The sequence below is a fragment of the Balaenoptera physalus genome, assembly GCF_965194825.1.
Source record: "Balaenoptera physalus genome assembly, chromosome: 4".
NCBI classification, from domain to species: Eukaryota; Metazoa; Chordata; class Mammalia; order Artiodactyla; family Balaenopteridae; genus Balaenoptera; species Balaenoptera physalus.
The window spans coordinates 17,127,201-17,153,027 of NC_138891.1; the positions used below are offsets into that span (position 1 = coordinate 17,127,201).

Genomic DNA, 25,827 nt, shown 5'->3' on the forward strand with positions numbered 1-25,827 from the left:
TAAGCGTAAGTGGGCATCCTTGAGGCTCTGATGACCCACCACCCAGGGTCTGACAACAATCCGCACCAGCCTCACACGAGGGGCCAGTTAAAAATACTGCCCCCAGGCCCCCTTCAACCCCATATAAAGGGCCTCTGGGGCTGGGTGGAGAGGGCTGGGAATCTGCATTTTAACAACACACTCTATGAGAGTCCAACACTTAAGGAAGCCTGTTAAGCTTTGCACCAGAAGTGAAATGAAGGTGACACCATTATAGTCCCAGCTGGCAGGTTTGCTGTGGGCCAGTCGTACTGGCTGTGACCAAGTGATCGGTGATGATTATGATATTAGTTCTCTTTGGTGTCATGGACTTAGCTGTCCGTGTCCAACCCCACTTCTGCATATAAACTCAAGGGCAGGGATCAGGGCTCCTGAGAGCCCAGCACTGTGGGGTCTTGACAGTCACCTGCAGAGCTTCACTGAAGGGACAAGAGGCACCTGCTGCTGCTGTGTACCAGGACAATGGGTTAGAGTGGCATCACCTCCCATCCCCATGGCCTTGGGCCCCCAAGGGTTGGGGCAGGGGCAACTCCTCTGGCCAGAAGGTATAGGTTCTTTCTGCTCTCTAGCAGATACACATGACAGTACAAATTCATGACCAAATTATATCAACAGCAGAATTATAATATATTAATAGCAATATCATAATAGAAAAAAGGCTTGGGAGGGCAACCATCTTCCAGAATCTGAAGGTTGGCATTCATTTTTCATGAGCTCAGCTGAAGGTAGTGCCTTCAGAATTTGGTTAAATGGCAGCGAGAAGGACCAGGGTTAGTGGCAGGGAATCATTTTCCAAGCAGGACCATTTAAGGTCCAAAACTGGCCCCTGAGGCTGCATGGAGCCTCCCTTCCAGAGTGAGATCTGTGGAAATAGAGCTGGTGGCTTTGGAATCAGGCTGTCTGTGACAGTGGCTTTCACAAAGACTTCGGTCCCATGGCAGTGTGGCTGTTGACATTCCACCATATGAGGCCTTTCTGGAGGTGGCTTCTGGAAGGGTCTTCCAAGAGCAGTGGCACTTAAGAGATCTGCATGTGGCCACGACCAACGTCCAGCTGCTCCAGAGGACATGGCGAGTCAGCTCCCTGTTTGGTAAAGGCCAGGAGCGGGCTCAGTCCGATGGGGCGTGGACGGTCAAGGTCTTGTTGACAATCTCCGGGTTCTTGCTTGTGCAGCCCCAGCCCTGCCCAGTGAGCCCACTCTGGGAGGAGGCCTTAGTGTAGATGGAGGGCGGGGAAGCTCAGGGAGAACCATGCACCAGCGCCGCCTTGCACAAAGCCGGTCTCCAATAAATAAAGTACTTGTGGATGAAAGGCCTCCCTTGCTGGCTTCTGACTCTGAACCTGCACCCACAGCAGCAGCGCCTCTCGGCCCAAGTCCGGAGAAGGTGCCCAGCCCTCTGGAGGCGGTGAGAAGAGGCTGAGAAAATGCTGATGAGCGTGTTCAGGACCAGGACAGTCAACCTCTCGGGCCTCTACTTTGTGGGCTGCAGATGGCCGAGCAGCCTGGCAGCTTTTGACATTCCCTGGGCTTCATCACCTGTTTTGCGGACATCCCTGACGGCCTCTCTTTACTCCGCGACACACAGGCTAAAGTCCAGACGAGGGAGCCCGTGTGAAGCCACCTCCTCTGCGCCTGGGGAGGCTTGTGGGGGAGGGGTTCTTCCCGCCACTCTGAGATGACGAGCCCTGTCCTCACACCGTGGAGTGGGGCCTGGGCATCACGACTATCCACAGCTGGCCGCAGGTCTTCACCACAGCGTGGCAGTCTTAGTTCGAGATATACCCCCAGAAAGACAGAGATAAACATGCACAGACCCGTGTACCGAAGGGCCTAGAGTTAGCGTGAACGGCATTTGGATGGCCCATCCTTGGGTGTCAGTCCCAGCTCTGGCGCCTGAGCTTGGGTAACTGAGAGGGGACCAGCTGGCCGTACTTCCCAATGGGGCAGCTTCCAAAGTGGCCTCTCGGGGCAGGAAGCGAGGATCTGAAGGGAAGGGAGCCGGCCCCTCCTGGGTTCTGTGCTGGTGCTGAACCCGGACGCAGAGGGGGCTGCAGCCAGCCTCCCCCTCCCCTAGCCTGGTTCTGGCCAGTAAGAGCTCAGCCCTCCCTTCTTCCTCTGGGCAGATACCCAGAGGTCTCTCCGCCTGGGAAACCACCCACTACGGGGCTGGGGGGGCAGGGCTGCCTCAGTGAGCATCCCTACTGCGCAGGATGAGCCTGGGCCTCTGGGGGCCCCTCCCAAGGGGCCAGGGAAGACCCAGCCCTCCAGCTCTGTGCCCCCCCCCCGCCCAGGTGCACAGCGGCCCCAAGGGACCCTGGGGTGCTCTGGGAGGAGGGGACAGGGAAGGCAAATGGTGGTGGGGTTTTCTTTCTTATTTAAGAAATGAAAAGGAGATGCCGTGTTAAAGTTAGTAAATGTGGGCAGGTGTGGGGCAGGGGCCGCTCTCGGGAGCAGGGCGGCGGCGAGGTCGCCTGTCAGATGAGGCTGGCGGCCTTCTCCTGCACGTTGTACTCCTTGCTTTTCTTCACCCGCCAGCTGATGTAGAGGAGCAGCAGCATGCCCAGAGCCTTGTAGCCCACCTGCAGGCCCAGGTACCTGTGGGGCAGGAGACAGGACCCGTGAGGGGTGTGGAGGCTCTGTGGCCAGCATCCCAGTGGCCCGGGCCATGTGTCCTCACCACTCAGGGAAGGATCCGGGCCCACCCAGGTGGGGCCACTCTCCTCATTCCTTTTATCCCCAAGACCACAAGCCTCCCAGGGAGTAGATGTGGGACTCCCAGTCCAGTGCTTCTCGTCCCTGCCCTGGCGCCCCCTGGAGGGACAGAGAAACACTGCAGACCCAGCCGCCTGGAGGGTCCTGCTGCCCAGCACAGCCAGGAGGGGGCACCTTCCCGCTGCCCTCTTGGTCTGCCCCTCTCCAGGCCTTCTATGCCACTCCCACGCCATTTCCAGATCCCATCCAGCCCCCTGAAGCCCACTCTCCCTGCTGTTTCTGTCTGTGGGATGAGGCAGCAGGTGAGGTGGCTGGAAGAGGTGCCGAACTCAGTGGTGCTGCAGCTGGGTGCCGCCTGCCCTTGGCCTCTGCCAGGAGCCGTGATGGGCCACCTCCTTCTGAGCAGTGGGAGGCTGGCCTGGCATCATCATCCCACAGCCACGGCCTCTCCCTTTGAAAAACCTCTTTCTGCTGCTGTTCCCGCCCGCCGAGGGCCAGTGGGGACTGCAGAACGGGGGCCACATCAGAGCAGCCCTTGAGTCTTGGACGGCTCTCTGTGAGCCCTGAAATGCCGGTCACCGGTGGCCCCGCTCCCTGCCCAAGGCAGCTCCCCTCCTGCCCTCTCCCTCGGAGGCCTGAGAGCCTCACAGTTGCCACCGGAGCAGATGACAGCCTCTGCTTGGGCCTGGGGCCTGGCACGTCGTGCGGGCCCTCACCTGTCTCGGAGAGCGTCGTTGTCATAGTAGATGCAGGCCCCTCGCCTTCCAGAGCACTGCGCGCCCCAGCGGATGCAGGAGTAGTCGATGGTGAGGCCGTAGAGGGCTGGAGATGGCAGCCAGGCTGGCGTCAGTGGGAAGAGAGTTCAGAGAGCTCAGGTCACGTGCAGCTGCCAGCAGAGGCGCCCGGCAGGGTGGGGAGCGAGCCCCCAAGTGCCCCTGCATGGCTCATGGGCATGAGCACGGCTCTGCCCCACCCTGGGAACCACAGTGACTTTGGAAAGCAGGAGAGCTTTCCGTGAAGCCTGAATTACTCTTTCACCAGAGGCTTAGAAGAGAAAAGGGGCCTAAGCCATCCTTCCAGGGCAGAGTGAGTCACAGATGTCAGCGTGGGCCTGCTCAGACAGATACCATAGTTCCCACACTTGGGATTGCTAGGCTCCACTGGGTGGCAGGAGGCTCTTGAGGACACCAACTCCTCGGGTCCTCACAGCAGCCTGGAGGTGGGTGGGTGTCCTCATTTTAACGGGAAGGAAGGTGGGCTTGGCTGGCTCACCTTTGCATAGGCAAGTGGGGTTAGGGCTGGACTTTGCACCCTAGTTTTTGGAGGTTCAGATCCCACATTCTTCCACTACACGAAGCTGCCCTGCTGGCTTAGACAACACCCCCAGCAGACCCCCAACACCCTGGCTGCTCAGAACCTCCCAGGCCCCCTGAACTTCCCCACAGCTGAGTGGTGAGAACTGGTCCAGCAGGGGTCACGCCCTACGGCTGCTGAATATTCGGATGAGCCCCGCATCCTTAGCTACAGTTCTAGGCAGTCACTGGACTGGGGAAGGGCTTGGCTGGATCCACATCTGGGCCAGGCCACCCCATTCTCAGAACCACTCTGAAATGCCTCTCAGACTCTGTTTTGGGCCCTGTGGGAAGCTGCTTCTGGAGGAAAGAAAAGGCAGTCTTCTGCTTGTGGCTCTGCCCAGAGGTGGGAACCTTCAAGAACCAGCCTCTCTATTCAGACCTGCTGGCTCCCAAATGTCCAGGTGAACAGGGGATGGAAACTGGACACAAGGACTGACCTTCCTGAATGATGTTCCCTGAATAGAAATAAAGTCCAGAAAAATTTTCAACCAAGTCCCAGTGGGTAATTTGAAACTTGCCAAGTCCTTTTTTCTACCCAGGGTGGAATTGCCTTCTCAGGTGATGAATGGATCCCTCCAGCCTGGGTTTTCTATCTGTGGTGGCCACATTGAATTATCTGAGCTCAAATGAAAAAACAAAGGCAGCAGGTGCTTTGAGCCTCAAGAGAGGGGCTGTTTTCACGGTGGCTGGAAGAAGCAGGGCAGGGCTCTTCAGAGTCCATCCTGGCTGCTGTTGGGCTGGGCGGAATGTAAGGTTTCCTTCCCAGTGGAGGTTTCAGAGCAAGTTATAAATGATAAATTATAAATGGAAAGGCACTGTGGTGACGACCATACCTCTGCCACCAGGACAGGATAGATCCCAGTGTCCTGTGTCCTTTATGCTTATAATATAGGCCAGAGGAGCAGAGTCTGAAGGGGGGCTTCTGGGGCGAGAGGAGCAAGTGGCCAGAGACTGAGAAATCCCACCGAAAAAACTGGTTCACTCCTCATCATCCCACACCTCACCCAGATTTGGTCGGAGAGGGCCCCCTGCTCAGCAGGCCCAGGAGAGACATCACCCACACACCCCAGCGTGATCATGGAAGCTGCTACGGGGTGAAGTGCAGATCAGACTCCCGGGTAATAATGCACCATGGGCTCTGCAGGGATTTCAGCGTTTAAGGTCAGAAAGTGCACCTTGATCACAAATGAAGTCCCTCCACTGCAGTCACCGTATTCCCCGCTGCAGTGCATGCCCCCGGGTCTTCAATAAATCTGTCCTTTTATCTGGTCCCTTTACTCAGTGTAAATCTGTCCTGGAATCGGTCCCTTTACTTAGTGTACCTTCACTGCAAGGGTCTCCATATTAGTGCCCTGTGTTTATCTCGTGCCTGGAGGTGTCCAGAAGGGACAGTCCAGCGTGAGCAGTCTGGGAAAGGACCTGCAGGGCAAGCTGGCTGTTCCCTGATGCCTGCAGGCAGCTCGTCCTCCTGTAGCCAGTCCTGATCTCTGGGCGCAGTTCCCTTCCTCCTGGGTTCTGGGCTGCTCGAGAGCAGGCAGGGTTGGCCGGCAGAGGGCCCCACTTTGCCGAATAGAGGTAGGAGGAGTGGATTTTATCAAATGGAAAGGAAGCCAGGGCTGGGCTCCGCTGCTGTTCTGGTTGGGACAGGAGCACGAGGTTTTGTTTCTACAGAGAATTCTTGGAGAGAGATGAAAAAATACCTGCCTTCAATGTTCTATTAGGCATTCTCAGCTGCACCCACTTTTCCTTTTTCTTACGTAATTTCATTTGGTGTTAATGCCATAGATGGAATCTTTCCTAACCGCAAGTGATGGGGAAACCGCCCATATGGGATTTGGCATTTACTGTTGTGTTGACTGTGTACAGCTTCTCTTTACGACAGAGATGAGACTGGGCTTTCCCCGTCCCCACCCTGCACCCCACAGCCCTCTGAGTCCCTTTCATCTAGGGCCACGAGGAAGGGGGCATCTCTGACACTTACCCAGCAGACGCATCAGCAAGAACTGTACTCCGATGGCAAATGACTTTTCCTCCTGGTTCACCACGCTGAAAAGGCAAACAGGAAATCAGCTGTGGGAGGACTCAGGGCTGTGCCTTCCCTCCACTGGGGCAGCCAGCCTCAGGGCACATCGGAACCTGCCCTCACGTGGCCTGACTGGGTTCACCTGGGCCCCAAGCTCCAGTTGCTCCTCTCAGTGGTCCTCAAAGCATGGTCACTGGACCAGCAGCATCACCCTGGGAACTTACTAGAAAGGCAGATTCTCAGGCCTTGCCTCAGAAGAAGAGTCAGACACTCTGGGGATGGGGCCCAGCGATCTGTGCTGTAAGAAGCCCTCCAAGAGATTCTGTGCACACTCAGGTTTGAGAACCACTGGTCTCTGTGATTTTCTGGACTGCCCAGAGCCCCCTTCAAGAAGCAAAGGGCAGAGCATCTGGGAGCGGAGAGGATACTGAAGGCTGTGTTTATGGCTGCAGGTCTGAACAGCTCCTGTGGTGTTTACAGCAATAGAAGACAGCCCTGATACAAAGTGTAATTAGTGCCCCTGGGCTTTCGGCTCCTGTGTGCAACTAAAAGAATCCTCTACTTTGGGCCGGCTTCGTGGGCATGCGCCCTGTGTGGCCTCACAGGGCCCCACCCTCAGAAAGGTCCCGTGTTTGCTTTCGTGCTCTGCTGTGGCTGGCTTGAAATTCTTAATAATTTTGGAACCAGGAGCCTTGCATTTCCATTTTGCACTGGGTCCTGCAAATTATGCAGCCAGTCCTGCCCCCACCCTTCTTCTCTCAAGAGGAGAAAAGTGCTTGGCTGAGGAAGGAGGTTCAGCGAGAGAGGAGGGAGGCTGTCTGTGGGAGGTCCTGCCAGGCCCTGTCATCCCTGCTGGGCGTGGAGCAGAGGGAGGACATGCCCTTCCACGAGGTGGGGAGCCAGGGGCGGGCCAGCTGGGCCACCAGGCTTCCCTGTGCCCTGAGTGCACATACTCCTGAGTGGCAGCTGGCTGGGGGAAAGCATTCGGGGGCTGAGGGGCCAGCAAGGGAGGGAACTCAGAAGTAATCCCCAGATCTCTGCAAACATCTCTTGTTTTACCTCCATAGTTCTGCTAGCAAACTGGAAAGGGACCTTCTTTCAGCTTCTCAGAATACCCACTGGGGTGAAGCAGCGGGGAGGCACCCACTAGGATCTCCCAAGTGAGAAGTGCCTCAAATCTCAATCTCATGGACACTCCCTTTATTGCCCATAGATCCCTTCAGTGGTCCAACCCATAATAGATGCTTCCGTGTCTCGGTCCTTATCCCTGGGCAGACTCCCCTGGCTTCTCAGCTAAATGGGACTTGGGAACCCCAAGTTGGCTTTTGATAGAGATTTTGAGTTCCTTGTACTCTCTGCCCCTTCAGCCCCGAATTAACCCTGGCTCTCTGACCTCTCTTTCCTGATACATTTTCGGCAAACCTTCACTCCCAGCCTGTGTTTCCATGTCTGGCTGGAGGCCACGACTGACACAAGTAAGGTTTGGGTCACCCACAATGCCATCTTTCAGCCTCACCTTCTCCATACCTCACAGCATCCATTCTTTCATCTTTCCCAGTGGGATTTATCTTTAAATCATTTTGGGATACTGGGGCCTCTTCTCCAATTTCACTCCAGCCCCTGACCAGAGATTTTCTAGAAAAGCCCACCCTGTGGTTGAAATGGTGCTTTACCTCCACTACTTCCCCATCCCTGGGGCTTGACAGTCCTGTGGGAGGTGATCTAACAGGGATGCCCTTCTCCGCTGCTCAGGGACTTCCTTTTCCTATTCCCCCTCCTCGTCATGGCCACCCACACCCCTTTCTCAGGATCACTGGGTCCACCATGGTCCATCTGACTTGGGGTGCAAGAAGGGAAGCCCACTCAGGGGCCTCGGGTGAAAGCACGGGTACTTGGAATGCACGGATGGGGAGCAGCGGAGGAGAGGGTGGTGTTGGGAGGCAATGTGCTCCAAGCATCCCTACACAGTCTTGCGGCGAATGCTAAGAAGGCGAGGTCCTGACTGTTCGCTTCGTGGGCCATTTCCCAGGGTTGTGGCTGCAACGAGCAACCTTGAGGCATGAGGTAAAATCTTCTAGACCAGCAGCAGGCTTGGTCTATATAAGCAGTGGCTCTCCCAAGCTCAGTGTTCCTTAGCTGTGACCTACACCCACTGCAGGTGAAACATACACCTGAGCCCCTCCACGTCACCCAGCAGGACTTGGGGGGCATGGATAAATGAGGCAACATGAGGTTCACACTGCTTGCTGTGCTGTGAGCAGCCAAGTCCTTTGGCTTTGACCCAGGAGTCTCCCAGCCTCTGCCAGCATCCTTGTGGAAGAGTAACAGAAACAGGAGCTCGGTAGTTTGCAAGCTAACTTGTAAATAAGGTAAAATCCCAGACCCTTCCTCATCTCCTAGTCTTCTGGGGAAACTAGGTCATTGCCACCTAGCCAGCTGATAACAGTAATAGCAATAACAATAATTTGGTTAATAGTAATCATTAACCAATATGCAGAGCACCTTGTATTTACAAAGCAATTTACCATATAACCCTGACACCAATCCTTCGAGGTCAATATCATTAACCCCCTTTCATCCGCGAGGAAACTGAGACTTGGTGAGGTGGGCAACACCCAAGGACTTTCAGCCAGTACATGGCAGAAGTGGGCCTTTGACCCTGGCCCCGGGCTTCCAGATCCTGTGTTTTTCCCTCTCTGCTTGCCAGACGGATGAGGACACGAGGGAGGCAGGCAGGGGGTGAATTATGCCCACTTGGTTGAAACCTTATTTTCTCCTTCGCCGAGGGTGAGGTGAAGGGAGGTCATTCCCTGTCCACACCTCAGGGGCACCTCAGTGCTGCTGTAACAGGATACCTCTGTCCTCCCCTCCCACCTGGCTGGCCCTTCCCTTCTGACCTGGCTCCTAGCACACTGCGCTTTTCTCATTTCCATCCTTTCCGTGGCCCTCATTCTGTCTCTGGAACTTTCCTCATTTTCCTTCCCCGATTTTATGTATCCAACTGAATTCTCCTCCGTCCTCTCAGTTCTTTTAGGACTTGAAGATAAGTGAATCTACAGGCGTGCGGTCAGGCAGCCTGGCTTGGTCACGTGGCTCAGCCGTCAGGTCCCTGTGCGGGATGGAGGCACAGGGACCCCGTGAGACACGGAGTGAGGCTGCAGGTAGGGACTCCCAACAGGCCTGGCACAGAAGCCTCCGCCACTGGCGCACCAGCATTATCTCCCTGAATCACCCCAAGAACGTCCAAGGACTCTGAGGGGCACGAAAGGCAGGAGAGCTGAGAAGGGGGCAGCTGGGCACGAAGTGAGGGAAGCGTGGGGACGGAGAGGCGCACTCACCGCAGCACCATCATGTAGAGAGGGTTGTGGGAGATGCAGGCTATGAGCGCCACAAAGGAGATGAGGAAGATGGCCGGGAGCAGGAAGTGGGCGCAGGGGATGGGGCAGGGGCCCGTCTTTGCTGAAGCGGATCCTCCTCTCACGCAGCTGCAGTTCAAGTAGGTCTTGGAAGGAGAGGGAGGGGAATGGGGGAAACCTGCTGTTATTATTTCGACTCCGCATACTCTAAATGCCTGCTCCAGCTCTCGCTCCTCTGCCCTCCCTGGGGAGCTGGTGATGCTGGATGCAGAGGCTGGACAGGAGACCAGGTGGGGGTTTCAGGTGCCCCATGGATCCTGCCTCTGACCACTATTTGGGCAACAGAAACCATCTTCACCAAAACCAGTTGTCCAGCGTGGGCTGGGCTCTTCCCGCAGTTACACCCGCGTCGGGATATGTAGGATTCCACTGCCAGGCACGGCCCACTCAGTGGGGACCGGGGCCTGGGAGGGCCCTCCTCTGGAGCAGCAGTGCTTTTGTGGGTTACTGTTTTTGCTGTTTGTGTGTTTACTGCAGGGACGTTAAAGGAAGATAAAAATAGGAGGAGATAGCAGTGGGAACCCAGAGGAATCTACTGTACTTTCTGCCTGAGAGGAATTCTTCCTGTCTGCAAAGGTCTCTGTCTCAAGTCTGTGAATCCATACGGCTCAACACTGTTGTACAGCTCTCCTTGGTGGCCACTGCCTGTCAGGTGGCCTTCACCTTTTCTCTCACATTGTCTGATAGACCAGCCTATGGTCCAATTACTGTAAGTGTCAAAGTAGTTATAGGGTCAAGATTAGAACTAATGAGCTGGTATGCTTCCTTCTACTAGGCATTGGAACTATGTACCCTCTTTACTTTGGCTACTAGGAAGCTCATAATTAAGTTATATGCAGTGTTGCTGCTACCTCCCTCAGTCTGGATTTTTTTAAACATAGATACTTTTCCTTATAATTTGCTATTTTTTCTTGATATTATGCTAATGGATTTTGGTCTTGATGTGCTTGTGCTGTTATTGGAAACCTGTCAAGATTATTTCTGGAAATAGATGAGTCAGAGGTAAGTAAATAAAGATAAGAAAACCACAGAAGCCACCACAGGCTCCTCCGACTAGAAAGCAACTGAGAGAGCATCTTGTCCAAGTTCTTTGTCCTCCTGCTGCCTGAGAACCACGCTCCTCTGCCCGCAGAGCTGGCTGTGGAAGCAGCCTTGTCCTGTCCTCTCAGGGGAGGATGGTAAATTGGTCTAGCCTTGCCTGTGCCCTCCACACAGGCTTAAAGGAATAAGATGCATCCTCTCCTTAGGGCATCCTCAGGGGAACTGCAAAGACTTCCCAGCGCTCTTAGGAAAAAGAACATCCAAATCCTAACCTGACCCCTGCCTGCTCCCTGGCCGAGCAGGGTGTGACACTTCTCCTCAATCCGCGGCAGCCCTGGCCTTCTCTCTTTTCTCCTGTGCCAGCTCATTCATGCCCTGGGGCCTTGCAGTTGCATTCTGTTTGCTTCGCTCCCAGGTCTTCATAGCGTTTTCTTCTTCTGGTGGTTCAGTTCTAATGTCACCTCCTCAGGGAGGCCCCCAGGCATTCTCTGTCCCATTAAGTCTCTTCATGGCATGGGTTACTTTCTAAAACTCCCTTGTGCATTTATTTGGTAGAATACAAACTCATGAGGGCAGGCACCTGGGCTGATGGGTTCCCCCCTGAATACTCAGCACCCGTGGCTGTGTCTGTTGTTCACTAAGTATTTGCTGAATAACCGCACAGACGACTGGACTTGGTTTGCTGCGGTCTGATCCTGGGAGGCTGGGAGCCGTAGTGCTCTGAGGGCTGGGCAGGACCTCACCAAGTTAGCCTGGTGAGTGTGGGCTACCTGAGTGGGAGGCTGTGGCTGGGAGATACCTGGCCTTGCACAGACATGCCCCAGGCTGAGGCAGCACCCTGAGTTCTAGTCTCAGATCTGCCCCTAAATAGCTGCAGCCTTCAAGCCAGTTGTGTGGCCATAGCTGAGTGTCGAGAGGGATTGAACCAAATGTCCTCTATCACTACTTCCGGCTCTAAGCTTCCAGGTGCACATTACAGAGGCCCACTGCCCTCGATTTATCTGGGCCAGTCCATGTGGCTTTGCAACACTGCCAGGACGCAGACAGGCCCATTAGGATCCGTCAGGGTGAGACTGGCAGGCCTCAGCTGAAGGAGTGCTCTGGCTTGTTTCTGCTCTGAGCATTGTTAGGCCTCAGGAATGTGAATTTGTTGGACATCGGCCCATCTTTAATTGACTTTAGGCTGTAGGCATCTGGTCATGACCCTAGGGAAGGGGAGGTGGAGAGAGGGTGGGTGTGGCCCAGAGGCCAGGATGCTGGGAATGAGAGGGGTGGGGCCCTGCCCATCCCGAGTGGAGGAGCCGGCTGCAGGGGCACACACTCGGCAGTGGCCCGGCGCCCCTCCGGCCCTTACCGGTTGCTTGGAGACTATAGAGCTGACGTTGATTTCACTGCAGCCAGCATGGCAAGGGGAGAGGTACTCAACCCCATCGTCTCCACAGACCGGGTGGAAGGCGGAATCTGGGCATGAGCAGTCCCTGCGGCAGGCGGGAGGCTGTGGATGTATAGAACTTGATGTGCTGCCAGCAAAACAGGAAATGGGAATCAAACAAAGCAAGACCAAAGGAAAACCTCTCCACTCCAGCCCAGCGTGAGTTCCCCGCCTGGTTAGTGTGCCTGTGCGTCTCTGTTTGTCTTGGGCCAGTGCCACCCAGGGATCTGAATTATGTCTATTGGAGCCAACAGTGAATTTGGCATGGCACCTCTACTTCTTCTGCTAGTAGGAGCCCAAACTACTAGTCGTTGGAAATGCGTGGTTGGCAAATCCCCCACTTCAGAAGGGGTCGAGACAGCCAACCAGTCAGGACTCTGATGAGAGAGATGGCAGATGCTATGGGAAAGTCACAGGCAATAACTTCCCTTCCCTTCTCTTTCATCTGAGCTCGGGCTGAGGCCCCTTGAGGCAATCCAGGGTCTAGATGGCTCCCGTCTCTGGGTATACGTAGCCAGCACCCAGGTCACTCCATTCCCCTGAGCTTCAACCAAGGGATTTCACTGGCTGATCTCACCAGTCTTACCATATCTGATATTCCTGATCTTCTTAGGGGAGGGTCCAGATTGGGGCTGATAAACCACAGTTCAGAGCTTTGCTAAAGTAATTATACTAATCCTAGTTAATGGGCATCTCTCATGCTCCAGGCACTGTGCCCGAGGGCTTTTCATGCGCCATCACAGTAAGTCTAGAATTAGTGGTGCTCCTTTTGTGAATGAGGAACCTGAAGATTAGATAAGTTAAGTAACTTTCCCCAGCCAGTATAGAACAGTGCCAGAACTAGGACCTGGTCTGATGACAAAGCCCCGTGCTAAACTCCAAGTAAAAACCTTCTCGGTCTCTCTCAATCCACAGCCAGAAGACCAGTACAAACCAGGGGGTGGGGGGTGAGTGACATCCTGAGTGACACTCCCTTCCCTCATATCCACCAGAGACAGGAGAGTTTCTTTCAAAGAGAAAGAGAAAACACCAAGGCTGAAAAGTATGGCATCTCCAAGTATTGCCACCTCACCGGGCAAAATCTTAAAGAAGAGCTGTTGAAAGGTGGCTCCCAGGAAAAAAGTAACTAACTGCTCCTTGCTCAGCACACTCCCTCATGGGCCTCAAAGCCCTTTCTGAACATGAAGCCAGACTTAGAACTTAAAACCCTGTTGCTTTATGCAAACCGACAGGTATACTTTACCTGCCCTCTTCCTCACCTGCCCTAATTTTTCAAGCCTGCCATCACTTTCCTTGTTCTTTCCCAGATCTTTGCAGGTCTCCGTCTCTCATCTTTCTTTCTTTCTCTCATCTTTCATCTACGCTCAATGAGACTCTGTAATTTTAGCCGGTACAGGGTGGATGCTAAAGGTAGCTATCTCCTGGTTCCTGAGGCTCACAGCACTGCAGATTCATCCTGAAACCAAACGAATTAGGTTTTGGTGCTTCTTAAAGAACAGAACCCTAACCCTGATTGCTGGTGACCCACTAGGACCCTCTGATTTCTCCTCATAACTGAGCACACTATTCAAGATCTGGTTTTCTCAGTTGCCGCATAAGAGATTAGATCAACGAGGGAAAAGGAGAGAGGACAGTTGAAGAAGCAGAAAGGAAGACGCGTGGCAGCCACTGCCAGGCTCTGGCCCCAGCCTCATTCCCACTACCTGCGGGGGTTGACCTCTGCCACGACTGGGGTGGAGCAGCCCATGAAGAACAGAGGGGCACAGAGGATCACGGAGATGGTGATGATGGTGGCAGCCACGCGGGGAATGGTTTGCAGAGAGAAAACAAAACGCTTCATGAGGATTCCTCCCAACAGCATCCCCAAGGCCGCAGCGGGGAGGTTCACAGCGCCTACAGACGGAGAGAAGCTGGTCTGGGTGCACAGGCCTCACGGTGTGTGTGGGCCGCACACTGAGCTGCACCACAGACAAGGGCGCGTGGCTTCCTGGAGCGACATTCAATATGATTAATTGCAATAGTAATAAACGACATTAACTGAGCATTTACTGCAGAGTTACCTTGACATGGCAGACTGCCCCGCCTGTGCCAAGAATAAAGAAACAAGTGGGGCCCTTGCAGCCAGAGGGGATGTGGGTTGAATGTGCACTTATTAAGTGCCTTTCATTACCTGGCCCGTCCTTGAACTATGACCACATGGGGTTAGCAAGGCACTGGTGGTGCCCCCTGCCTGATGTGCTAGTCAGAGGCCAAAGGCTAGAGGCGTGAGGTCACAGCCAAGAGCCACACAGGAGGTCAGGGGTCACGCCCTGACCACCTTGCCACTTCCACACGGTCAAGCTCACCTGTGAATTGGGCCCCATAATTCCCTTGGGTACTTGGTGGGACCACATCAGTGTTTCTCACCCTCAGCTGCAAAAAACACCGATGCTGGATGCTGGATATTCTGCTTTCATTGATCGAGGGTGGGGCCTGGGCGTCCGTATGTCTTAAGGCTCTCCAGGGGAGCCTAAAGTGCAGCGGGGACGGAGAATCACTGGGCCCCATACTCCTTATCCAGGTGAATGTCTTCAAGTCATTGGAGAAGAAGGAAAAAACCCAGAGGCATCTTGCCCAGCTCCCAGTTCAATCCTCTCTCTTTCCTTTGTCGCCCCTGATGATGTCAGGGCCTTTGGGAGGCAGTCAGGCTTTCAGCCCCTCTGGCGGGGAGGAAGTCATCCCCCAGCCTCCGCCCACTCCTGTCTGGAATGATAGGGGCCTAAGAAATCTGCCAAGAGCGGTCTAGATTGCCAACCTGGAAGAATGTCCTTAAAATTCTTTCTCTCGGGCAAGAACCCTCTGGCTCCTGCCTGTGTCCGGTCTGGGGGCTCCCGGCCCTGGGAGGGTGGCGGGAGGGCCCAGCCGCGGCGGCACCCGGGAGACTCACCGATGAGGAAGTTGGCGTAGGCCGCGGAGGCGCCGTACTGCTTCTCCAGGAACTTGTTGAGGAAGGTGGAGAGGCCGGCAATGACGGAGGAGAAGGTGCACTGGGCCAGGACCACCAGCATGAAGAGCGGGTTCATCAGGAGCCTCAGGAAGATGCGGGGGAACCCTGCCAACAGACTGCCGTCAGGGCCGGGCCTCCGGGCAGTGGTCACAGGGTCCATGACCCTGGCCACTGCCCTTCCTCCCCCCCAGGCAGCTCCTCTCTCTTCCTCAGGGCAGAATCCAGGCCCTGAGCCGTTCAGTGGCCTGTTGGGGGCACACAGCCACTCGGACTCCACTCAACACGCACATGGGCTGAATGAAAGGAGGACAGGCCTGGAAGAAGTCAGGCGGAGGGTGACTGTACATGATGGCTGCACCCATGGGCAGGGAGGGGAGAGGAGAGCGTGGGCCAGGCGGTGCGGGTGGCGCTGCCTCTGTCTGAGTTTGGGTCTCCTGCCATGTGCACAGCAGCAGTCACCAGGGCCCCTGGCAGAGCCCCTCGGGAGGGGTTGGCCAGTTTTAGACCACCTGCTCTTGGTGCCCCTCACCACGCCTAACGCCACATGGGCTGGTCTACCCCGGGCCGCCCCCACCCCAAGCCAGCCCTCCCAGGGCTGCCGGGTCACTCATTTACGTTTAATGAAATCCACCAGGGAGCTTCTTGACTTGGCCTCTTCCATCTTCCTTGCCTCATCCGCTATGGTGGGCGTCCTCTGAAGGCGGCGAAGGGGGTGAGGGTTAATGACCCAGGTGCCCTGCAGCCACCTTCCCTGGGCCCTTGATCCTTCTGGTCTTAGTGGCTCAGGGCTGGGCAGTGGTCAGCCGCCCCGCGTGTGTGTGGGAGGGCGTCCAAAGCCATCACCCCCTGCGTGTCAGTGAGACCGGTGCTTGGCCACCGACCAGGACGCGTCCATGCCAGGGCCTCCCAAGATATTATTTCATACCTGGGCATATTATTTCGTATCTAACTGTTGGCTGATGCCAAAAGGCATCCGAGTGGATCTCACCCCTTGTCTGTCTGTCATGGCTACACTTCTTCCCTGTCCTCAGATTCCAGGGGCTGCGGGCTTCTGGGACGCTCTGGTCTAGAATGACCTCTGTTTTCCAGCTCTCTCTTTCAATCTCCTCTATGGAGTCCCTTCTTTCTTCTGGGCCCAAAGTTGGGTCCTGTTCGAGGCTCTGACCTGGCTCTTAGCCTGCACTTTCTGGGCAAACCTCCTCAGTGAACTCGCCTTCCGCTTCCGAACTTGTTAGCTGCAGCCTGAGGCCCCCAGCTCTGAACCACCACACAGACACAAGGCCCTTGAGCTCTGACACCATTAGGATCCCCCAGGGGACTCATCAGCAGGCCTAGGAGCTCCCATTCATTTAGTGCTTTCTCCATGGTGGGCACCGCACCCAGCGCTCTGCATGCAATGTCCCACTCCTCACAACCTCCTCCCAAGATAGGGACTCTATCGCCAGTATTTTAAAGCAGAGGAGACTTAGGAGCAAGGAAACTTGCCTAGGATCCCTCAGCTAGTTTACCAGCAGCAGAGCTGGATTCAGGTTTGCCTCCCCCCAAAACCACCCCGATGTGCTGCCAACCTCTGAAATTCTTCCTCAAGACAAGCGGAGGCCCCTCTACCCTCGCCCCTCCCCCAAGCTGGGCCTAGATCTCACACACCTCATTGCCAGACGTCCAGCTGTGCCTCTGGCTCTGAACCTCGGCACAAATTTTTGCCCCTCTCAGCTCACTGCTGAGTCCTTCTCGGCACCCCCTCCGAGGACATCTCCCCCTGCCCTTGCCTCAGCTGTCCGGCAGCCATGGCCTCCGCCCTCAGCTGCATCCCCCATCTCTACACTGGCCTCATCAGATCTCCAGCCTTCATTCCTTCCCAACTCTCCAACCTCAACCTTGACCCAGCTGCCATGTTGTCACCTGAGTGGGCACCAGTCACTCAGAGTTTCATGGGATCAGAACAAGTTTTAGACCCTTCAGCCTAAGGTCAAGGCCCCCACCCAGACTTCTTCCCCCGTTTTCCATTCTCATCCTTCCCTGGTTTCTTTCCCCAACAGATATGACTGGCAGATGCAGGGCAGGGCAGTCGGCTCAAAGTGTGCTCCACTCGCAGCCCACCCTCACGCTCTGCAGCACGAAGAATCCCCTTCTTACTCAGTCCTTTAGGATTAGACAAGACCGGCCCTATTACATGCAAAAGTCAACTGCTCCAGGGCACATATTCAGCTTTTACTGGCTCTTAATTCTTTATCCCACTTTAGATGAACTCAGTGTTTCCCCAGACTACATTCCCTGGAGCCCTCCTAATCTCTGAGATGCTAACATGGTAAAGGGAACACTGATGAGATACCATCTTTTGGAAATTCACAAGCACTCTCACCTCTCAAAGTTTCTCAGAGGTCCTGTATCATGAAACTTGTTTAGATTTCACCCAGAATTTACTTAACTTGCTGCAACTTCTCAGCTTTGTTTATTTTCTACCTCTACCTACTTTTATGAAACTCTTATAATCGGTAGAATTGTGAGTTCTCAGAAGCTTACCTCCATTCCTCTGGGCATTGCTCGAGGAAAGAAAAAAAAGGGGAAAGAGGTAACAACTAGGCAGGCTGAGGAAATGAGCAGGCCCAGCCACCAGGCTCCTATCCATCGGGGGTCTCCGGGGCTCAAGTTAACTGCAGCTGAGGAGAAAACAAAGGACACAAGTGTTTGTTGGATGAATGCATGATCTCACCATACTGATCGGGGGAACTTTCTTCCCATGATGGAGAAGAGGTAAGCTGTGAGCTAGCATCTTCGTCCAGACGGCATTCTCTCTCCAGGCTACTCTGGGGTCTTCTCAGAGAACGGAGGCCACTGGGCGGATCAGTGAGGTTAACTTTGGCCTGCAAGCGCCATTTCATTGGTCAGTTTTCAAACCCATGCATGTATTCGTGGTTTCCAAGCCTGCACTCTTAATCACTGGATGCTACTGCCTCCCAACTTTATTGATCCCTAAGAAAGGAGGCCTCATAATCCTTAGGTGCTCAAAAAAAAACCACCAACAGAGTAGGCCACCAGGCCTCTGAAGGAGATGCTTTCTTCTTTGTAGTCTCCCATCCACATCTAAGGGTCTGCCACTGTGCTTCTCTTTGTAAAGAAACTACATGGGCACGGAGGGAGGGAGAAGATAGCAGAACAGCCCTCAGCCCAACTCTGTCCTGGGCACTGTCCCTGGTGCCCTGGGAGCTCAGTTGCTAGTCTCTTTGGGCAACGAAGAGCCAGGACCCAACTCAGGAAGTGCCAGTGAAGGGCAAAGATGGCTTGATCCTGAGCAGACAGCTCCGCTAGCTTTGCCCTTTCATTTGAAGTACAGGTGGATGACCCTGAGCAGCCGACATTGTGGTCAGACAGCCCCAGGGACAGGAGTCTACGGGCTCTGGCAGCAGGACTGGGCTAAGGCCTGCCCACATTCTTTGTGGGACAGGCAGGTTCTGATCTGGGTGCTGGGCACTGGGGGGTGGGGGGGGTGTTATTCCTGAAGGTCTGGCTTGGACCTGCCTTCCAGCCACATCTGGCCTGTGGGAACTTACATATCACCCACACACGCCCCACACATTGCCCCCCTTGGCTCTGTCCGGATGGTTTCCTCCACTGGGAAGGCCTCTCCCATCACCACCTGTGTAACTCCACCCACATGGGATGCAGACCTCACCTCCCTGGGAGGCCCTCCCTCATCACCTCATGGAGGAGCACTTTTTCTGCCTTGGAACTGTCAAAGCACTTTGCCTGTCCCTCTGTGACAGTGGCAGCCTTCCCTGCCTTGTGGGAGGCTGGGGTGTGTAAGGCAACCTCACAATAGCCATATGCCCTTGCAGGGTCCATCCTGGGGTCGGCTCCCTGAACGGTTAACTCAGTACATGTGCTCCTGTCTATGGATTGTACTTTCTCATCCTAAGATACACAGTGGCTTCATCCAGATCACTTTTTAAACAGCTCACTCCTGTCAAGCTCAATATATATCAGGCATGTTCTAAACATTGCAACATCTCTAGTTCACTATCATTAGCCCCATTTTACAGATGAGGAAACTGAGGCACAGAAAGGATGAAGATACTTGCCCAAGATCACTCAGCCAGTAGAGGAGGCGGAACCAGGATTAGACACAGGTTCTCTGCTACCTGTGCCCACATGGTTAAACACGATGTTACACCCCTCTGGATGGGAGTCATAATCCATGTGTGTATTCTATGTAGTGCTTCTTCTTCTCCCCAAAAGAGCTCTTATCAATATTTTCTTAAACAATCAAAACCATCTTAGAATCAAAGAATCATAGAGCTCTTTTTAATACCACCACCAAGACAGGCAGCTGTGGTGGCAACACCTGAGGCCCTGCCCTAGGTCTCAAGGTTTCCCGCTGCAGAAAGTGTGATTTCTTAGGGCAGAAAGTGTGTTTTCTTCAGCAGCGCATCCCCCTTGCCCACCCCCACCCCGGGCCCTGGAGACAGGAGGCCCACGCTGTCTGCTGACTGCAGGAGGGAGGGAGGGAGTGGGTGGCGAGGGGGCCGTGAGCATTTAAAGTTCAAGCTTCATCCTTGTCCTGATTGGCTGGGGGTTGTGGTCCTGGCACACACTCACCTGTGTCCACCCTGCCGTAGTCCACAAAGATCTGCAGCATGACTGAGCCCAGCAGGTACCCGAAAGCCGGTCCGAATACAGAGATGGCAAATAAGATGGCTGGAAAGGGGAGGAGGAAAGGAGGCTGAGAGGGATTGAGAGGGTGGCAGCCACGGGCTCTTTCCCTTGCTGAGGGGTTCCTGAGACATCACCCCATCTGTCCCCTGGCACTGACAAGTCCACACCTGTGGCATTTACTATAGGCACGGCTGGAGCCACTCAAGATCCTGAGATGTGCGGAACCAAGCTGTTTCTCCTCCAGCCAGATGCCAGAGAGATCCGCTTGCCCGGAGAGAAGCGGCCTCCTTGGCATTTACAGATGCTGGCCCAGGTGCGTGTTGGTGGGCAAATCTCCTTGCAGGTACAGTGTGGCAGTGGCAGCCCTGGGGGAGCTTGTGGGCCACAGAGCCTGTGGGTGTGGTCTGACTGGTCTGGGCCGTGGGCCCTGAGGATGCTCAGTGTGGCTTGTTCTAAGGGAAGGACTTGGTCAGTCAGATGGTCATGTGCTATCTGCTTTGCATATGCTTCTTTGAGGCCAAACTTTTCCCTAAGTGGGTGGCTCAGAGAACATGTGTGCCCAGCCTGTGCCCAGACTCGACAGACGCAGTAGCTACTGCTGGTCGAGGAGCTGCCCGGTGCCTGCCCTGGGACCAAGGGCTCACATACATCACCTCAGGTACTCCCACGTCCCCAGTGCACAGAGACTGTGGGCCCCATCCTGCAGGTGAGGAGCTGGGGCCTGGGCCGGGACTCAAACCAGGTGTGTCAGATCCCCAGACAGCTGTACGCATTGGCTGGGCCACGTCAGGATCCGACCCCATCCCGCAGCCCTCTTCAAGCCCGACTCACAGATGTACAGGGGCGAGTTGTTGGGCTCCGAGAAGTCGTCCACGTAGGAGATCCCGAACGGCTGGATGGGCACCGTGCCGATGCCTGCCAGCAGCTGGGCCACCACCATCAGACCCCACATGCTGCTGGTCTCCTTCCGGGAGTCCTGGGTGCTGCTGTGGCACTTGCTGGGGGGCAGGCCCTGCCAGTGTTTCTGACAGAGCTCAGTATGGAGGCGGCTGCTGTTCCCTGCAATGAGACAGGGGGCGCCGGTCACCCCCACCCTGGAGTCCTGGCCGCATCAGCTGGCCTCCAGACCCGGCCTTTCTCCCAGGCCTTCTGGGAGCGGCTCTAGAAACAAACGTGAGAGGAGGGGAGAGGGTGGGCTCCCTGCCCTGAGGCGGCGTGGCCCTTGTCAGGTGTGAGAGCCATCCTCATCTCCTGGGGATCCATTCCTTCTCCTCTCTGGGTACAGGTGGGGGGCTGGGCATGGAGGGATCAGTACCTTCCTCCCTGGGAAAGAGGAACCCAGGCTTGTCGGCCTTCAGTGCCCCTGTGCGCAGCTTCAGGCTCGGGCCCCCAAGGTTTGGTTCACTTCAGCAGGACAGAGGTCATTCTGTCCCACAGAAGATGGTGTCACCCCCAGCCTGGGATGCTCGCCAGGGGTCATGACTCCCACAGCCCTCACTCCTGGATGAACCCGGCATTGGGTCACGCTAGAGAGCCCTGTTGTCCAAGGCATTGAACGTGCTTACCCAACCTGGCAGCTCCCAAGGATCAAGAACCTGGGAAGCTGAAGGGACTTTGAGACCGTCTGGTTTAAACCCTCCTGTTACAGATGGGGGGCGAGGCTGCACCTTCTGTGAGGGCCCCAGAGGCCGCAGTGTGGCCTGTGGGCACCAGTGCCTGTGGCTCTGGGGACCTGGCCAGGCTGGACGGCCACTCCCATGCCACTGTTTCCAATTTGGCCCACACGAAACAAAGAGCGCTGTCAGCTCCCTGAGGCCTTGAGGGCTCCTGAGGGCTCCTTTCCATGAGATGCCTTCTTTCCCAGCCTTGTAGAAGCCAATGGAAACTGCTAATGTCCCTGATCCCGCTCGCTGGAGTTCCGTTCCACTCTCATTTGTGGTCCTCCCAGAGACGGCAGAGCTCTGAGCTGGGTGGGCCTCAGAGTCCCACAGAGAGGAAAAGCGAGGGCCGTGGACGAGATCTGTCCATCACACTGGACTCTGCCCAGTGCTGTTGAGCTCAGGGCTCCTCTGGACGGTGGGGCTGGGGAGGGGTCTGCCCTCATCGTCCCCTCACCTCTCGCAGACACACATGCTAGTCCAGCCTGGCCCCAGCATCTCCTGTCCTCTACACTAGTGCCTGTGTAGGACATGTTTAAACACCACTGGCCTAGGGGGCTCCCCCATCGATCAGGGGGCCCCTTGGCAAAGGGGGCCAAGACGCCTGTCTGGTCAAGGTCATCCAGACCTGACCCCAGCTGTGTGCAGGGGAGCTGTGTGCACCCAGGCCAACGGCCAGCCCCAGACTTTTGTGAGTGTCCCTCTGTACCTTCCTCCTCCCACTCCACACCCATTGTCCCACCTTTCAATTCAGGGTTCAGATAGAGAGTGGTCTAACCACATGGGTAAATAGGAGGCGCCTCTTAGAATTAGAGTGGGGAGGTAGCCTTACTGACATGCAAAGACAGCTGTAACATCTTGTAGATTCAAAAAATAACTAGTAGTTTGGAGAAGAATATGATCCTTAATTTATAAAATGTATGCAGCCTAATGGAATTTTCAGAGAAAAACTCTGGAAGACCATGGTTCTCTCAGGGTGATGGGATTGTGGTGATCTTTGTGTGTGTGTGTGTGCTTGTCTCAGTGTACTTTCTAATTTTTCTATAATGAACACAAGATACTTTTGAAATAAAGCAACAGTAAAAGCTTTTAAATTAAAAATAATTTTTTCATAAAAATATATAGCCAAAATTTAACAATGTCTCTCCCGCTTCTTATTTCTTTGTTCCACAGCCATTGCCCTAGGCCTGCAAAAGGCAGGCCCATCACACTAGGGCCGAGTTTCTCTGCCCACCCCACCTTCCCTGACGCCTCTCCTTGCTTGTGTATTGGGCCTTTCTCTGACTTACACGCTTTACTGTAGAGATCCAAGTTCCAGCGCCAGAATTTTTAAGCTTCTATTTACTGCACAGGCAGACACTGCCAAGGCTGTGACGTACATTTTGTCCTGCTCACAGAGGTTATTGGCCCACATAAGTGGTTGCTCTGGGGCAGAGCTGGTATTTGAACCCATGTGTGCCTGACTCAAAGTCCTTAATGAAATCAAATCTGAAATGGCAGCTTTGAAAAGACACAACACACATTTTTCAGGGATGGAGGAGCCAGGCCTGGGGAGATTCCTCTACCCATCCCTAGTTACATTCAAACACATGAGCCCTCTGACCTCTGTAAGTGTCTGGGAACTTCCTCTCAGGTAGAGGTATCCTGGAAAGGGGCTGGCTGCTGGGAGTTTTGCTGAAATCCGAGACAAAGAGACGAAACAAACACATGGTATAAAGAGTCAAGAAATTGGCTTTGGTGAAATAAGCCAGACACAGAAAGACAAATACTGTATGATCTCACTTATATGTGAAATCTAAAACAGTCAAACACAAAGAAGCAGAGAGTAGAATGGTGATCGCCAGGGGCTTGGGGGAGGGGGAAATGGGGAGGTGATGGTCAAGGGTATAAAGTTTCAGTTATGTCAGATAAGTTCTGGAGATCTACTAGACAGCGTAGCGCCTATAGATAACAATACTGCACTGTATACTCAAAATTTACTAAGAGGGTAGAACTTAAGTGTTCTTACACACACACACACACACACACACACACACACACACACAATAATAAAGGGGCAGGAGGAAACTTTGGGACGTGATGGATATGTCTGTGGCTTTGATGGTGGTGATGGTTTCATGGGTATACTAATCCTCAAATTCATTAAGTTTTATACATTACTATGTACAGCTTTTTATATGTCAATCATATCTCAATAAAGGCATTTTTTTTTAATTTTGTTTGTTTGTTTGTTTGTTTATTTATGGCTGTGTTGGGTCTTCGTTTCTGTGCGAGGGCTTTCTCTAGTTGCAGCAAGTGGGGGCCACTCTTCATCGCGGTGCGCGGGCCTCTCACTATCGTGGCCTCTCTTGTTGCGGAGCACAGGCTCCAGACGCGCAGGCTCAGTAATTGTGGCTCACGGGTCTAGTTGCTCCGCGGCATGTGGGATCTTCCCAGACCAGGGCTCGAACCCGCGTCCCCTGCATTGGCGGGCAGATTCTCAACCACTGCGCCACCGGGGAAGCCCCATTTTTTTTTTTAAAGAAAGAAAAATTGGTTTTAGCCCTAGGTAGCTGTGTGATCTTGAGCAAGTTTCTGAACCTCTCTGAGCCTCAGTTTCCCTTTAGGCAGAGACCATAAGGTGGCTGGATAGGGAGAGTCCCTATGGGTCATTAAAGGGCTAGAAGGCTATGGTTCCAGAAAGCGGAGCAGGCATGAAAAACTGGACCCGCTGGTCAGTCAGCATGGCTGATGACTGTGCCTGCCCTTTTGTAGGAAGGCTGGTGTGCCTCAGTGATGCTGCAAGGGCCTGATTCTCAGGATCGTCACTTTAGTCTGGAAGCACAAAGCTGTGAAATGTTCCTGCTGAGGAAGAGCCCACTCCTCACCACACTCAGGAACCCTCCCACCAACACTGCCCCGTGTCCAACATTCAGAGACGGGGCTGTGATGCTGGCACACTCACGCCCATCCCCAGGGGGAGGCCCAGGTGGCTGTGGGCAGGCAAGGCCCATAGATGTTGGAGCGGCTGGGCTGGGAGCCTGGGACCTGGGTTCTAGTCCTGGATCTGATTCCTCACGTCAGTGACCTTGACTTTGAAAGCCCTCAGAGGATTCCGGGGAAGGGGCCATGCCCTGCAGAGGGTGGGCGGTAGCCGAGGGCCAGGCTCACAGCTCACTCCGTGCCCTCAGTGCAGCAGCCACACGGACACCCCAGCGGGTGAGCGTTTACACGCTGTGCGCTGTGCTAGTCTTTAGAAAAAGACCCCACTACCCTTCTCAAGACCATATGGGCAGGTTCAGGAATGAGGGCGGAGCCGGCTGCCTGGCCCTGGCCACCCTCCGACCCGTGCTACCAACTGGCCAGGTGCGGCTGTGCGGTCACTCAAACAGTTGGCCGCACGCCCTGCTCACCTCCCTCCACCAACTTTGACTGAGGTGACACACATCTAAAGGGCTCGTAAATTAAAAAGCTGCTCAAATGGGCAAGTTCTCAAATGGGCATTTCTTTTCAGAAGATTCAAACAAATTTCGAGTAGATTTTATAAGAGGAAATGAGCAAAGTTTGGAGTTCCCTAAAACTGTGGGCTACTGTCACTTGCAAATGTGCTTGGCTGAGCTGCCTGTCTCTGTCTAGGTGTGACAGCAGCTCCCTGTCACACGTTGTCTTGTCGGCTATGGGGTGGCAGGGCCAGGTCTCCCTTAAGTGCAAGGGTGGTGTAAAGATCACCCAAAGGCAAACGACCACACTGGGAAAGTGGTGCAAAGAATTGGCCCCTGCTCCCAGTGCAGCCACTGAAGGACTACACCCAGGCCCGTCAGCTCCCATGGACGATGCCTGCCTCACAGGGAAAAGCTGGGATGCTGAGACCTGAAAAGACACCTGGACACACCTTCCAAAGCCTTCTGTCTGCTGTGGTACACACATCATCAAAGAAGCAACCGCAACATTGCCAAAATATTGGTCAAATCAAAACCACAGTGAGATACCATTTCATACCCTTCAAAAAACAGAAAACAAGTGTTGGGTAAGATGTAGAGAAATTAGAACCCTTGTGCGTTGCTGGTAAGAATGTAAAATAGTGCAGCCACTGTGGAAAACGGCATGGAAGTTCTTCAAAAAAAATTAAACATAGAACTACCATATTATCCAGCATGTACACTCCTGGGTATTTACCCAAAAGAATTCAAAGCCGGGACTTGAACAGATATTTGTACACCGGTGTTCATAGCCAGAGTATTCACAATAGCCAAAAGGTGGAAACAACCCAAATGTCCATCAGATGAATGGATAAACATAATGTGATATACACATGCAATGGAATATTATTGAGCCTTAAAAAGGAAGGCTTAATACACATGCTACATACAAAATGAATGAACCTTGAAGATATTATGCTAACTGAAACAAGTCAGACACAAAAGTACAACCATTGCATGATTCCATTTACATGAGGAACCTAGAATAGACAAATTCATAGAGACAGAAAGCAGAATGGTGGTCGCCAGGCAGGGGCTGGGGGAAGGGGGAAG

The 25,827-nt window shown here is 54.2% G+C and overlaps 1 protein-coding gene across 1 annotated transcript in view; it reads right to left on the reverse strand.

Annotated features, from left to right (window-relative positions):
• Window positions 1-642: 642 nt before the first annotated feature.
• SLCO2A1 (solute carrier organic anion transporter family member 2A1) overlaps window positions 643-25,827 on the reverse strand; it is a 77,962-nt gene continuing 52,777 nt past the window's right edge. Inside the window, exons 4-14 of the mRNA XM_082460672.1 lie at window positions 20,490-20,717; window positions 19,602-19,700; window positions 17,529-17,665; window positions 15,621-15,699; window positions 14,946-15,110; window positions 13,723-13,912; window positions 11,942-12,107; window positions 9,469-9,632; window positions 6,089-6,153; window positions 3,469-3,592; window positions 643-2,635 (exon numbers count right to left, since the gene is read on the reverse strand). Of these exons, the coding sequence (XP_082316798.1) occupies window positions 2,515-2,635; window positions 3,469-3,592; window positions 6,089-6,153; window positions 9,469-9,632; window positions 11,942-12,107; window positions 13,723-13,912; window positions 14,946-15,110; window positions 15,621-15,699; window positions 17,529-17,665; window positions 19,602-19,700; window positions 20,490-20,717 (1,538 nt within the window). The 3' untranslated portion in view covers window positions 643-2,514. The remainder of the gene's footprint in view (window positions 2,636-3,468; window positions 3,593-6,088; window positions 6,154-9,468; window positions 9,633-11,941; window positions 12,108-13,722; window positions 13,913-14,945; window positions 15,111-15,620; window positions 15,700-17,528; window positions 17,666-19,601; window positions 19,701-20,489; window positions 20,718-25,827) is intronic.